This window comes from Lemur catta, chromosome 23 (genome assembly GCF_020740605.2).
Source record: "Lemur catta isolate mLemCat1 chromosome 23, mLemCat1.pri, whole genome shotgun sequence".
NCBI lineage: Eukaryota > Metazoa > Chordata > Mammalia > Primates > Lemuridae > Lemur > Lemur catta.
In genome coordinates this window covers 10,820,905-10,834,056 of record NC_059150.1, presented here as the reverse complement: position 1 = coordinate 10,834,056, position 13,152 = coordinate 10,820,905, and the positions used below count along the sequence as shown (strand labels likewise).

At 37.9% G+C, this 13,152-nt stretch overlaps 1 protein-coding gene across 2 annotated transcripts in view; it reads right to left on the bottom strand.

The window, feature by feature from the left end:
• Window positions 1-319: 319 nt before the first annotated feature.
• DTL (denticleless E3 ubiquitin protein ligase homolog) overlaps window positions 320-13,152 on the bottom strand; it is a 46,220-nt gene continuing 33,387 nt past the window's right edge. For both annotated transcript variants that reach the window (XM_045536461.1, XM_045536463.1), the window contains 2 exons: window positions 4,131-4,963; window positions 320-2,304 (listed from right to left, as the gene is read on the bottom strand). In XM_045536461.1, coding sequence (XP_045392417.1) covers window positions 2,206-2,304; window positions 4,131-4,963 — 932 coding nt within the window. In that variant the 3' untranslated portion in view covers window positions 320-2,205. The remainder of the gene's footprint in view (window positions 2,305-4,130; window positions 4,964-13,152) is intronic.

Here is a 13,152-nt window from a genome sequence, read left to right as displayed (position 1 = left end):
AAAGGAAACTCTAATATAGCATTGTAGCAATAATGCTTGGAATGTATTCAAATGGAAAAGTTTGGGCTGGAAATACTTGTTTAGAAAAAGAACTGCATCACTCCAACCTCCTCCAACAAGTAATCCAAGCCACCTTAAACATTCAAGGTCTAACCAAGCAAGATGTATTTCATTAAAACCTTCTTAGGCTTCAACTAGATTATAACTTTGCGAATAAATAAATTTTATTCAATGAACAAACAGAAGGGATTCTGGAGTACTGCTATAGTTCTTTTGTGTTGACTGCTTCTAGGTTAATGCAAAAGCTCAGAGAAGGACATCAGATAAAGTAAAAGGCTTTATTATTCAGGATCAGCTTAGAGTCTGACACCAACACAGGCAGGGATAATTAAATCTCATTACATTTGACCTTTGGCACCCATTTAAGGTACGGAAGACATGTTACAGCCAGTAGATGCTCGGCAGTTTCTGACAACCTCATTTACCCCAGCTTCACTCAGTAGTGCTGCCAGATGTGCAAGGATACAAACAAGATCATCTACTTTATTGATCCTTTTCATGGATTTTTTTTCCATACTGATTTTTAAAGCGAGAGAGATGGCATTATTTGCAGGTATTGGTCATAACACCTCCCCACGGTCCAACACTCAGCAAACACCAAATATAAGTAGATTTCTTAAATATTCAGTTAAGGCTATGGTGTGCTTGGTTTTGACCACAGCAAATGTATGGCTTTCCTTTATTTATTTTTCTCCCTGGGTAAAAACCACAGAGAACCTAAGCTTACTTGACCTATGCAGTTTTGGTTGTTACAGCTTAACTCATAAGATCAAAGGAATTAAAGAGTTTTCATTAAGAATACATTTTAAAATCGTGACAAAAATAGAAATAGTCTTCACAGTCCCGGGGATATGATAGAACAAATCAAGTTTCGTGACTGCTGCACGGGGACTCTCTTCCAAGTACATAGGACATAGAAAGCACATAAAGCTGCTTTCCATGAGGTTACAGAGGTGAAGAACACAAAACAATGGTTCATTTCAAGATCACTAATACATCAATTAAGGGGAGGGATGTTTAAGATATTTGGCACGTTATTAATTTAGACTCAGGCTATACACTTTTTGTATTAAATAGCTAGAGAAAATTCCATTACTTTTTGGCTCAGGGCTGTACTAGAAGGCTATTGCTCTTGATGTATATGAAGAGAAGGCCAAGATTTATTTTTCAGGTTCTGGACTTTCAGTTCAGAGCTATCTTCTTTTATAAAAATATCAGTAAGAAGTCATTACCCTTTTCTTAAAATCTGATGACTAATTTTTAAAAATGTTACAGCACCTAGAGAACTGAGGACTGCACCTGAATTCAAACCCCAGTTTCAGTGTATGACTATTGATTTTATAAAACATCTTCTAGTAAATGGCAAAAATCATAACCTCCTATAGAAAGTGATGTTGGACTGGCAACGCAGTGGATTGCTTGGTGAAAATATGGGGACCTTAAAGCTTATATGGGAGATATATGTGAGGGGAAAAAGACAAATACAGCTTTCTTTTGTTGTTCTCCTAGTTTCTCCAAAGAGTTGACATTTATCGCTGCATTTAAAATAAAGATGACTTTAACTCACACTGTATTTTAACACTGAACTGATATAAATGTACTTATCTGAACATCACATTTTTACACATATTTAAAAAAAACCCACAAAAATGTAGTGAAAAGATTATGTATTTCAAATGAACTTATACTTGTTTGAGGCAGAACAGAACCAGGAGTCTTCAGCAGTGGATTTCTTCAGCCGTCAGCCTTCATGGATAGGCTTCCCGCTTTGGCTGGCAGATACTTTCCACTGAGCATAGAAAGATTCAGGATAACAAGAGATTATGTCTTATTTTTTGCCTCCATGAGCTGGGATGTCATTATTGTACAGAAGATGCATAATTTAAAAAGTGAAGGCTATTTATTCAAAATGCTACAGAGTGACAAATTTACTTTATGAAATTTAAACAGCATTCATCCTTAGGAAGCTGTGTATACACTACGGTAGTAGCACCAGACTAGGTACATTTCAGAGTTGAAAGGATTTTCTTTAAAAATGAAAAGATGGCAGGTTTCTTAAAGACCAGACTTATAGAGTCATTCTGTTGTATTCTTCATCTTGTTTAAGTGGACCAAAGTTCAGTTAACTCACACTCAGATTAGAATCTATAATTCCGTTGAGTGTTCAGGACTACAGAAGTCATCTTGGGACTTTCTATGGAAGTAGGTACAGATTTTCCTCATGGAGCTGGGAGTAATGGTGACCTAGAAGAAGAAAGTTTAGATTTCAGAGATTTCCTAAGATAAAGTTCGGCTGTTACCTCAGCAAGTTATTACTAAGGGGTACCTTAGTTAGGTTGCCTAGAAATTTGATTAGTCAGCCAGCTTTCAGTCCCAAATATTTTTAGCAGTAATGTCTCTTTGGCTGTTGTATGGTAAAAATTTAATAGATGGTATGCAAGGAAGGAAGACAGAGTTTTCATGTGAATAGAAAATATTAACCAGTTAAGCCTCTTACTAGGAACCAAAGAGGTTACAATTACCATTCTCTTTGAAATAAATAAGTCAGCCTCCCCAGTTTATAAACAAGATAGGTATTCAAATAGTGGCTGCTACATTCTTCTGAAGGTCTATATTGTCATACAGATAAACAATTTTTAAAAACTTTAGCTTCAAAGAAATTAAGATCAGCACACTATTCCTACTTTTAAAGCTTTTAAGATTTGCATATTAGTGGAAATAATTTTTCATTGAAAGTATTTTTCTGCTAACACAGTTGAGACCAGTCCCCCTGAAAAAAATAGGGATTTTGGTTAGGGGCAAAGAGCAGTCATAATTTTGAGAAAAGAAAGGAAAGAGTCCTTAGAGCTTTCTCTTCCTTTTTTTTTTTTTTTTTTTTTTTAAATTTTCTGTAGCAAAGTCTTGGTTGGAGTTTGTGTACTAAATAGTCTTTAAAATATTTCTATTAATAGTCGTTTTTTCTAAAATTATGGGATAGGCCTTCATGAGAGCAGGAGTTGGGGAAATGAACACTTATTAAACTAGAACTGGCCTAAGGTTACCCAGCCTCTCCCTGGTTAAAAGGGCAGACGTTGCTGATCATGATTCTCGATTGGATTTCATTCATCCTACTACCATCTCCGTAACACAGAACAAGGGCTACAGTGAAGTACAGTGGAAACTTCCTTAGCCCACCTCCCTTAACCTGTAAACAACAGAAGCTTCCTATTCCCTCTAACTGGTACCCATAGCTCACCCAATGCTTACAGCTACTTCTGCCTCCACCATGGTAATGAGTCATATGCTTTTCAAGGTTCACAAACCTATTTCTGCCAGCAATATCTGTTATTGACATTATCTAATTTAAATATTATGTCAACCAATGAAATATGAGTCCTAAAAAAATAAGTGAAACTACACTGAATGTTTAAAAGAGTAGATTAGATATAGGTGCCAAAAACAGTGGTGTGGGCAAGATGACTATAAAAGACTGGGGAGAAGTCATAAAAATCTAGAAGGATTCTGCATTTAAATTGTTTAGTAAGTCTCTAAGTTTCACTGTATTTTAAATAATCATAAAATGTAATTACAAACTGGAAATCTACTTCTGGATATTGGCAACTTTCCCATGAACAACAGCTTTATCTATAAAAAGAGGATGGCATACAGTCTAACAGGAGAGGGGAGATATTTTTGAATTTATATCCTAGAGCATGAAGAAGGCATCGGCAAATCAGGCAACAGGGCTGAGGAGTATGGACCTCGGCAGGAGGGATTTTAATGGGAGTAAATAGGGTTGCCAGATAAAATATAGCACGCCCAGTTACATTTGAATTTCAGACAAACAACAAATAATTTTTTTAGTACGAAAAACATTTAGTAAAAATATGTCCCATGCAAAATTTGTCCTGTATTTTTTATATGCTAAATTTGGCAACCCTAGGAATAAACAGATTTACTTTTTTTTTTTTTTATGAAGCATTCTGTCTTGAGATGAGATCTGTGTCTGGCCCCCTTCAAGTTAGATAAAGTATCTTCCCCCCAGCCCCCTTCAAGCTAGGAAATATATCCTCCCACTGCTGCCGACTTACCGGGCCTGGTGACGACTTTCCACTCTGTCTCCTGGAATTGGGTGTCTGGGAGGATGGACTTCGTGGAGATGAATTTTCAGCCTTCCGTTTGGCTGCCATGGCCAACAACCAGTTTTTATTTTCTGGGGAGCTATTCTCTTTACCTACCACTTCGGACCCTTCTCCGCAAGGTCTCAGAGGAAGAGGTAGAGTTCCACAGCTTTCTGAAGTATAGGGACTGATAGGAGAAGGAGGCTCTGAGATACTTGTACTAGCTCCTTCAATCTTACTTGATTTGGTAGGACCCAGAGAGTCCTTACTAAGCTCTTCCTGGTTACCAGCAAGGCAGCACAGATCCAAATGAAGATTTTCAACTTGGCCATCAAGCTCAGTCACACAGTTGCAACTCTTCACACACTTTTGTTTCACACTCTCCAGACAGCTTGAGTCTAGCCTCCTCTTTACTCTATTTCTAGACTCAGAGCAAGCCTCTGCTTGGGATGACTTCTGGCTCACAGGAATAAGGGCTTTTCTTGGAGACGTGATCTTGGTCTCAGAAGCAGGTGGAGTGATGGGTGGTGATGAGGACGGTGTTCGGGTCACCCAGTTTTTAATTGACATCTTGAAAGATGAGGGTGGCTTGGGAGAGACAGAGGAGACAGAGCCTCTTCTGCTGATGGGAGATCGGGCCTTGGCAGGAGGGGTTTTAATAGAGAATGTGGGAGTATTTGAAGGAAGAGGGAGGTCTCCAGCACAGCTTGGAGTGCAAGCTGCGGATGACGGGGAAGAAATGGATGGACTGCTCTTTACCCTGGGGGCTTTGGCAGGAGTACTCTGGCTACTCGTTACTGTTACTGAAAAAGAAGAGAGGATCATGAAAATCAGAAGTGAAAGCCATAGAAAATGCCTAAATTCTCATCAAGGAAAATCATAGCTAACTTAGTAATTCAAGGGTCAATTTGTAAGTACAGTGTATAAATCATTTGATTCCTACCATACCCTTTTAGCATTTTCCTTTCCCTTTCCTAACTGCCAGCCTCCTACTAGCCCACTGTAAAACATGTACTTGTAAAAATCTAGAAAATGCATAAAAATATAAAGATTTTAAGACACCCAGGTAGAGTACTTTTAGCATTTTTCTATATTTGTGCATGTGCTATATATCATACACTTCAAATTTTTTCTACACAAAAATGAGACAACATATACACTATTTAGTAACCTGTTTTTAATCTCAAAAAGTTTATTTTTATTGTATATATTTATGGGGCACAATGTAATGTTTTGATATATGCATACATTGTGGAATTATTAAATCAAACTAATTAATATATCCATCACCTCACTTTTTTTTTCTTTTTAAGGACACACCAAAGACAGAATACCTCACTTATTTTTTTGTGGTGAGAACATTTAAAATCTACTCTTAGTAATTTTTAAGTACACAGTACATTACTAACTGTAGTTGCCACACTGTACAACAGACCCCAGAACGAATTCCTCCTTTCTGTTTGAAACTTTTTACCCTTCGACCAACATCTCCCCACCCCCACCTCCCTGCAATTCCACTCTCTGCTTTTATGAGTTTAACTTTTTAGATTCCACATATAAGTGAGATTATGCAGTATTTGTCTTTCTGTGTCTGGCCTATTTCTCTTAGCATAATGTCCTCCAGGTTCATGTTGTTGCAAATGATAGCATTTCCTTTGTAAACCCAAATAGTATTCCACTGTGTATCACATTCTCTTTATTCATCCATGGATAGATACTTAGGTTGATTCCATACCTTGTCTGTTGGGATAATGCTGCAGTGAACATGGGAGTGGAGATATCTCTTCCACATACTACTACCATTTCTTTGGAGATACACCTCAAAGTGGAATTGCTGGGTCACATGGTAGTTCTACTTTTAATTTTTTGAGAAACCTCCACAGTTTTCCATAATAGCTGTACTAACTTACATTCCCACCAACAGTGTACAGAGGGGTTCCCTTTTCTCCATATCCTCTCTAAAACATATTACCTTTTGCCTTTTTGATAAAAGCTATTCTAACAGGTGTGAGGTGATATGTCATTGTGGTTTTCATTTGCATTTCCTTGATTAGTGATGTTGAGCAGTTTTCATGTATCTGTATGTCTTCTTGTGAGAAATGTCTATTCGGGTCCTTTGTCCATTTTTAATTAGGAATAATGTGCTTCTTGATATATCATGAACATTTCTCACATTAATTCAGATTTATATTATCATTTTTAACAGCTACAAAGTATTATTAGTATATAGGTATAGTATTCCACAACATATTTATATAACAAACCCTCGTTATAATAAGACAGTTAGGTTGCTGATATTTCAGTTTCATAAGTGAAGCTGCCATTAGCATAAGGGGTCTCAGACAGGAACACACAGGTCTAAAACTTACTATGTGAACAGGACACAACCCTTCATTTCCTTGGACTCAGAGTCTTTATCTGTTAAATGGAGATAGTTTTTTATCTCCGCAAGAAATAATTCCACAATTTTACTTCTTAAATTTATCAGACATCACATGGCTCCCTACTTTATTTTACAAACGACTACTACTTTCCACAAGACAAAGAATGCCAAAGAACATTCGGAATATCAATGCTTGCTCTCTGTAAAGCAAATCAAACTTAGTAGACAAGACTCTTCTCTATGTGTACTTGTCCCTTTGTTTATACAATAGCAAGTACTTCAGGCAAATTCTTATAAACTTCATGGTTCTTCCATCTCAGGTCCCCCCACTGACAATACTACATTTTCTCATTTTCCTTCTGAGCTTTCTAGATTTCTCAGACCGCGTTCCTGTCTTCAAATAACAAGAAAGGGCACTTATTTATTTCTCAGTCACACAGTCTTTGAATTGTAACTCTGGTATTTAGTTTAATTATTGAATTGCATTTATATGCAACTAAATTTAGGATGGGCTGATATAAAAATGCAATCTCTCTTTTAGCAGGAATAAAGATTTGCAAGTACTAACTTTACTCAGTTAATTATTCTGTCCTTTTTACTGTGCTTTTCACTACTAAAGCAGTCTTGCCTTGAGACAGAGAAGTCCTACAAATTGGCTTCTGCCTAAACTTTTCTTGTCAACCATGTTTAGAACCAGCCAAAGTGATACTGCTCCTTCAATAAAGATCATTATTGAAAACCCCATTTTGCCATAATGTGCTATGGAAAGGACTCAGCAACAGGGACCTATCCATGGAGCCTCTGGTTTAAGTTCTCACACTCATGCTCTAGAGCTAGATAACAGTTATTATTTCAGGAGGAAAGGAAGTTTTCATTCGCTGCACTCCTCAGTACAGGTCAACAGTCACCGCACAGCTGCCGTAGTCATTTTTTCCATTTAAGTGGGTTGAAGTGTACATTTGGGCAGAAAGTCCTAAAATAGCACAGGTCTTACACTATGCCGATTCTAAGGCAGGATTAGTGGAGCAGGAAGAGCTGGGCCTGGGACAGATTGGGCATCTAGGTTTCTGATACTGGCATGGCACACACTGAAAGTATTTATGAAAGTTTTGCAGGAAATCTGTCTGATGTGTTGGAAAGTTGGGGCATTTCCTCTTCCTTCAGGATGTTATGCTGGAGGAGGGGGCAGACCATTGGGGTCAAAAAGAAGATTTTGTTAACTGTGAAGGTTAGCAAAACTTTGGGTCAAATTTAAATTTTTCTTTTAAACAGTAATTAGGTTATAAAAGTAGTGAAAGTTCATGGTAAAAAAAGTTCAAACAGTACAGAGAGGAAGAAGGTGAAAAGTAAAAACTCTTCTTTTCAATCTTCTGATTTCACTCTTATGTTCCTGTGCATTCCACAAACTTCTATGTACCTATTAGCACATACAAAGGTAGCATACCTTAAAAAAAACCTAAAACACTAATGGATTATATTATATATATGTACATGTTCTGCAACTTGCACTTGTATTTTTTTCTCTATATCTTTTCATATAAGTTACACATAGATGCTCTGTATTCTTTTTAACAGCTGCACAGTATGCCATTATATTGGCCTATAAATTTAAATATGGCACGCCATGTAGTACTTCATCTGTTTAAGTGGATCAACGCTTCTTGATCCTATGATGGATGAAATCTGAAGATAGGGTAGCAAAGACTGGGTTATTGCCCTAAAGACTTCCTGAAAATCAGTTCCTTTGAAGAATTAAAGAGAGTTTACTAATAATCAGTCAACTTATAGCTTCTTTCTACACAAAGGTTTGCCATCTGGCCTCACCCTACCTTTTTAGTCTTATCACGTGCTATGCTACTTTAGAATCCTGTTACAGGAGACCACTCATTGCTTCCTGAACAAGCTGTGCACTGTCACATCTCTGTCTTTGTTCATGTGGTTTTCTTGCCAAGTCAGCCCCTTCTTTGCCAGGCAAAAATTCTTCTCAAGTTTCAAGGCTCTGATGACAGTGTTAACTTCATTGTAAAGCATCACAAACTTCTTTCCTCTTCTCCCACAGAGCTTCCCTCTCCCAGAGGAAGTGGGTTCTCAGAGCCCTTTGTTTATACTGCTAGGACAAATGTTTACAATGCACTATAGTTTCTGCATCTGTCTTCTAGACTAGACTGTGAGGGCAGGTGATGATGATGATTTACTCATCTTTGCACCTTGTGCCCCTGTAGTGCCTAGCAAGGAATTATTAAACACTGCTTGTTAAATTTCATTACTGCTGAGAAGGATAAGGGTGAGGTTCTAGGAATCAGAAAATGGACTCTATAATTATCCTGCTGATTTGTCAGACTGCAGCAAGCACCTGAAATAGAACAGGTAAGGTTTCCTTCTCTTTAAGATAAAGATAATCATCATTGTCACTCAGTAATGCCTAAACCAGAGGCTCTCAATCCTGGCTGCATAAAAGACTTACCTGGGGCTTTATAAAAATACAGGTGCTTGGCTTCCACCCCAGACCTACTGAATCACACACAAAGTTAAAAAGCTCCACAAGTGGTTCTGATGCGCAGCCACGATTGAGAACCGTTGGCCTCAACAGTGCTATGGGATCTCTGGCTGAAACACAGTGAAAGAATAGTAAGTAATAGAGCAGGTACTGGCTAGGAAAAGTAGGGCAGAGGGAAAAGAGTCTGTGCCTCGGCACTTAAACACTTCCAGTTAATGCATTAAAAGGGCCAGAGAGAAGATATGCAGTCCAGGACAGCAATGAAGGGTTGCAGTGGCAATTAGAAGCTTGAGAAAGCAAACGAACATAGTTTTCAAAGTGGCAATGTGGTTAGCAGCAGCCAATCTGTTGCTGGAAGCTGGCTTAGAGGATCGAATGGCCAGTGTGTCAACCTTTCGCACTCACATCAGGTTATTGCTCTGTTGTGCTCTTCAGAGTAACCCTAGCATTACCCAGAAATGGAGAAATCTAGGCATAACTCCCAGTCTGGTCTCAACCTGAACTTTGCTTTGCTCTGGTAGGTTCTAACGGAGGCAGTGTATTTCTGAGCATGTGCTCTAGAATCAGACTGCAAGGGTTCGAACTCTGTGAGATAATCCGACCTAGCTATTTTGCAGAAATAGACAAGCTGATCCTAAAATTTGTATAAGAGACCCAGAATAGTCAAAACAATCTTGAAAAAGAAAACTGAAGTTCTCAGACTTCCAGATTTCAAAACCTACTATAAAGCTATAATAATTAAGGCAATGAAAAAAAAATCAAGGCAATGCACAACTAGCGTAAAGGCAGACATATAGATCAATGGAATAGAATTGAAAGTCCAGAAATAAACCCTCACATTTATGGTCCATTTATTTTTGGCAAAGGTGCTAAGACAATTCAATGGGATAAAGAATAGTCTCTTTATCCACATGTGAGAAATTAATTTGAATATCTACCTCACACCATACACAAAAATAAACTCAATATGGATAACAGACCTAAAACTAAAAATCCTCTAGAAGAAAACATGGGAGTAAATCTTTGTGATCTTGGGATAGGCAATGATTTCCTTGATAAAACATAAAAAGCACAAATGACAAAAGAAAAAATAGATAAAGTAGACTTCCTCAAAATTATAGTTTTGTAAGTCAAGGGACACCAAGAAAGTAAAAAGACAACCCACAGAATAAGAGAAGATATTTGCAAATCACTTACATTCAGAATATATAAAGAATGCTTACAACTCAATAATATGAGACAAATAACCCAATTAAAATATGGGCAAAAGATTTGCATAGACATTTTACCAAAGAAAATATGTAAACAGTCAATAAGTACATGAAAATATGCTCAACATCACTGGCCATCAGGAAAATACGAATCAAACCACAATGGGATACCAATTCACACCCAATAGGATGGGTATAATGAAAAAGATAGTAACAAGTCTTGGCAAGTATATGGAGAAATTGGAGCCCTCATTTTGGTGTTGAAAATACTCTAGAATTAGACTGTTAATGACTGCACAACTCTAAATATAGTTGACCCTCTGTATCCTGAGTTCCATATCCTGGGTTCCACATCCATGGATTCAATCAATCGCAAATAAAAAATATTAAAAAAAAAAAAAAAAGGGCCAGGCACGGTGGCCCATGCTTGTAATCCTAGCACTTTGGGAGGCTGAGGCAGAAGGATTGCTTGAGGTCAAAAGAGGATTTTGAGACCAGCCTGAGCAAGAGAGCGAGATCCCATCTCTATAAAAATAGAAAAATTAGCCAGGTGTGGTGGCATGTGCCCATAGTCCCTGCTACTTGGGAGGCTGGGGCAGGAACATTCCTTGAGCCCACAAATTTGAGGCTGCAGTGAGCTACGATGAAGCCACTGCACTCTAGCTTGGGGAGACAGAGCGAGACCTTGTCTCAAAAAAACCCAAAACCAAAAATATGGTTGTGTCTGTACTGAACATGTACAGACTTTTTTTGGGTCATTATTCACTAAACAATACAGCATAACAACTATTTACATAGCATTTACATTATATTAGGTATTATAAGTAAGCTAGAGATGATTTAAAGTATACAGAAGGATATATACAGGTTATATGCAAACACTATGCCATTTTATATAAGGGACTTGAGCATCTGTGGATTTTGGCATCTGCAGGGGGGTCCTGGACCCACAGGTATTGAGGGACAACTGTATACTAAAAACCAGTGAATTGTATCTTGATCTAACCAAAATCATGACCCTGGATGAGGAAGATAGGGAGTGCACACGTTTGCTAATGGTGAGAAACAGGAAAGACAGCTAACTCCTCATGTCACAAAGGAAAGAAGTCAATAGATAAAGCTGAAAACTGCAAAAAGTAAAGAAATAGAAATGTGCAATATTATTTAAAGGTACAGACATACATATCAAAGAATCAACTGAAAGATTTGACAGTGGTTGCCCCTGGGAAGGGGAAACTGTAGGGCAGAGTGTCTGGGGACTGCTGTTTATCTCATTCACCCCCATAGAACTAGTTGACTTATTAAACTGTAACACTAATAACATAAAAATTGAAAATTTTGAAAGAAAGCAAAAAATAAAAAATAAGGCAGCATCATCGAGGACTTTACAGAAAGTAGACTTAGAACAAAAGACCCCTCTGAAGTCTAGCTCTGCATCTTATAAGCAACTAAATAAGTCATTAGAAAAATGAGCATATATCCTCTCTGTCTCACTGTCAACCCCCACTTACCTTAGTCTTTGGTGGCTAAAGTAAAATGAATCTTTAAGCTTAAACTTCAAACTTGTGACTGTACATCTATTATAACATACTTGAAGATTTTTGCTCTTGGTTCACTGTTACTCTCTTCAACCCGATCCCTGTCAACTTGTGAAGATCCACATACATGATCTTTCCAGTACTTTGGTTTCTCAGTTTCTTGACCTTCTACTACAATGATCTTGTCCTTTCATTCATCTGAACCACCTATTCCTTTACCTTATTATTGCCAGTACCTAGAAGTCTTCCATTATCTTAATTTCAATTATCCCATTCTGTTCACCACCTATGTTCTCAGCACTGTTTCATACTCCAATTCCAACAATCTTTTATTCCTGGGGGGCCCTCGATCCATTGATAGTACCACTTTTGCACTATCTCTCAGCTCCACTGTGTCCTCACTTCCCTCCTTACCTAAGTTAAATCCTACAGCCAATCATAATTATCCTCTTGCAAGCACCCTCAACTTCATTGCTCACTTCTTCACTTGCTTTGCTAAACCACAACCCTGGTTAAACCCAGCTCTCTACCTACAGTGTACCTGTAACTTGCAAAGCAAACACACAACCACACTGAATGCTCACTTGCCTAATCCAAAGGTCAGTTTTTAGGCCTCATCTTATTATATTGGATACGCCAGAAACATCAGATCAAATTCATACCTCTCTCCTCCTTTATTTACTTGGCTTCCAGGACATAACGCTTTCCTACTTTTTCCTCTTACTTCTCTAGTTGTGCCTACTTAATGGTATTTGTCACCTCCCCAACCTCTAAACACTGGGGTGCCCCAGGGTTTGGACCCCAGACCTAGTCTCTTTTCTATCTACCACTACCTTCACCTATGTGATTTTGAGTCAAATTTACAACCCTAGCCCTGAATTGCAGAATTAAACATCTAAATGCCTCCCTGACATCTCCATCTGGATGTCTAATAATCATGTCAAGCAATATATCCAAATGGAACTCCAGCTGTTCCCTCCCAAACCTGCTTCTCCTGCAGGGATTCCTAAGTTAATGAAATGCCATCCTTCTAGATTCTCAAGCAAAAACTTTCAAATCATGATAACTCCATTTTATCCCCACATCTGATCCCTCAGCATATTGTGTTGGCTCTATCTTGTAAATAAATCTAGAACTTGATGATGACTTCTTACCATATCTTCTGCTACTACTCTGGTCCAAGTCACCATCATCACTTCCTGGATTATTTCAATGGCTTTTAAAATTGGCATCCTGCTTTTACCCTGATCCAGTTACAATTTATTCTCAACACAGGAGCAAGAATGATCATGTTAAAAGTCGGATCATGATATTCTTCTGCTCAAAACCCTCCAGATCAAAAGGCAAAGTCCCAAAAGAACTT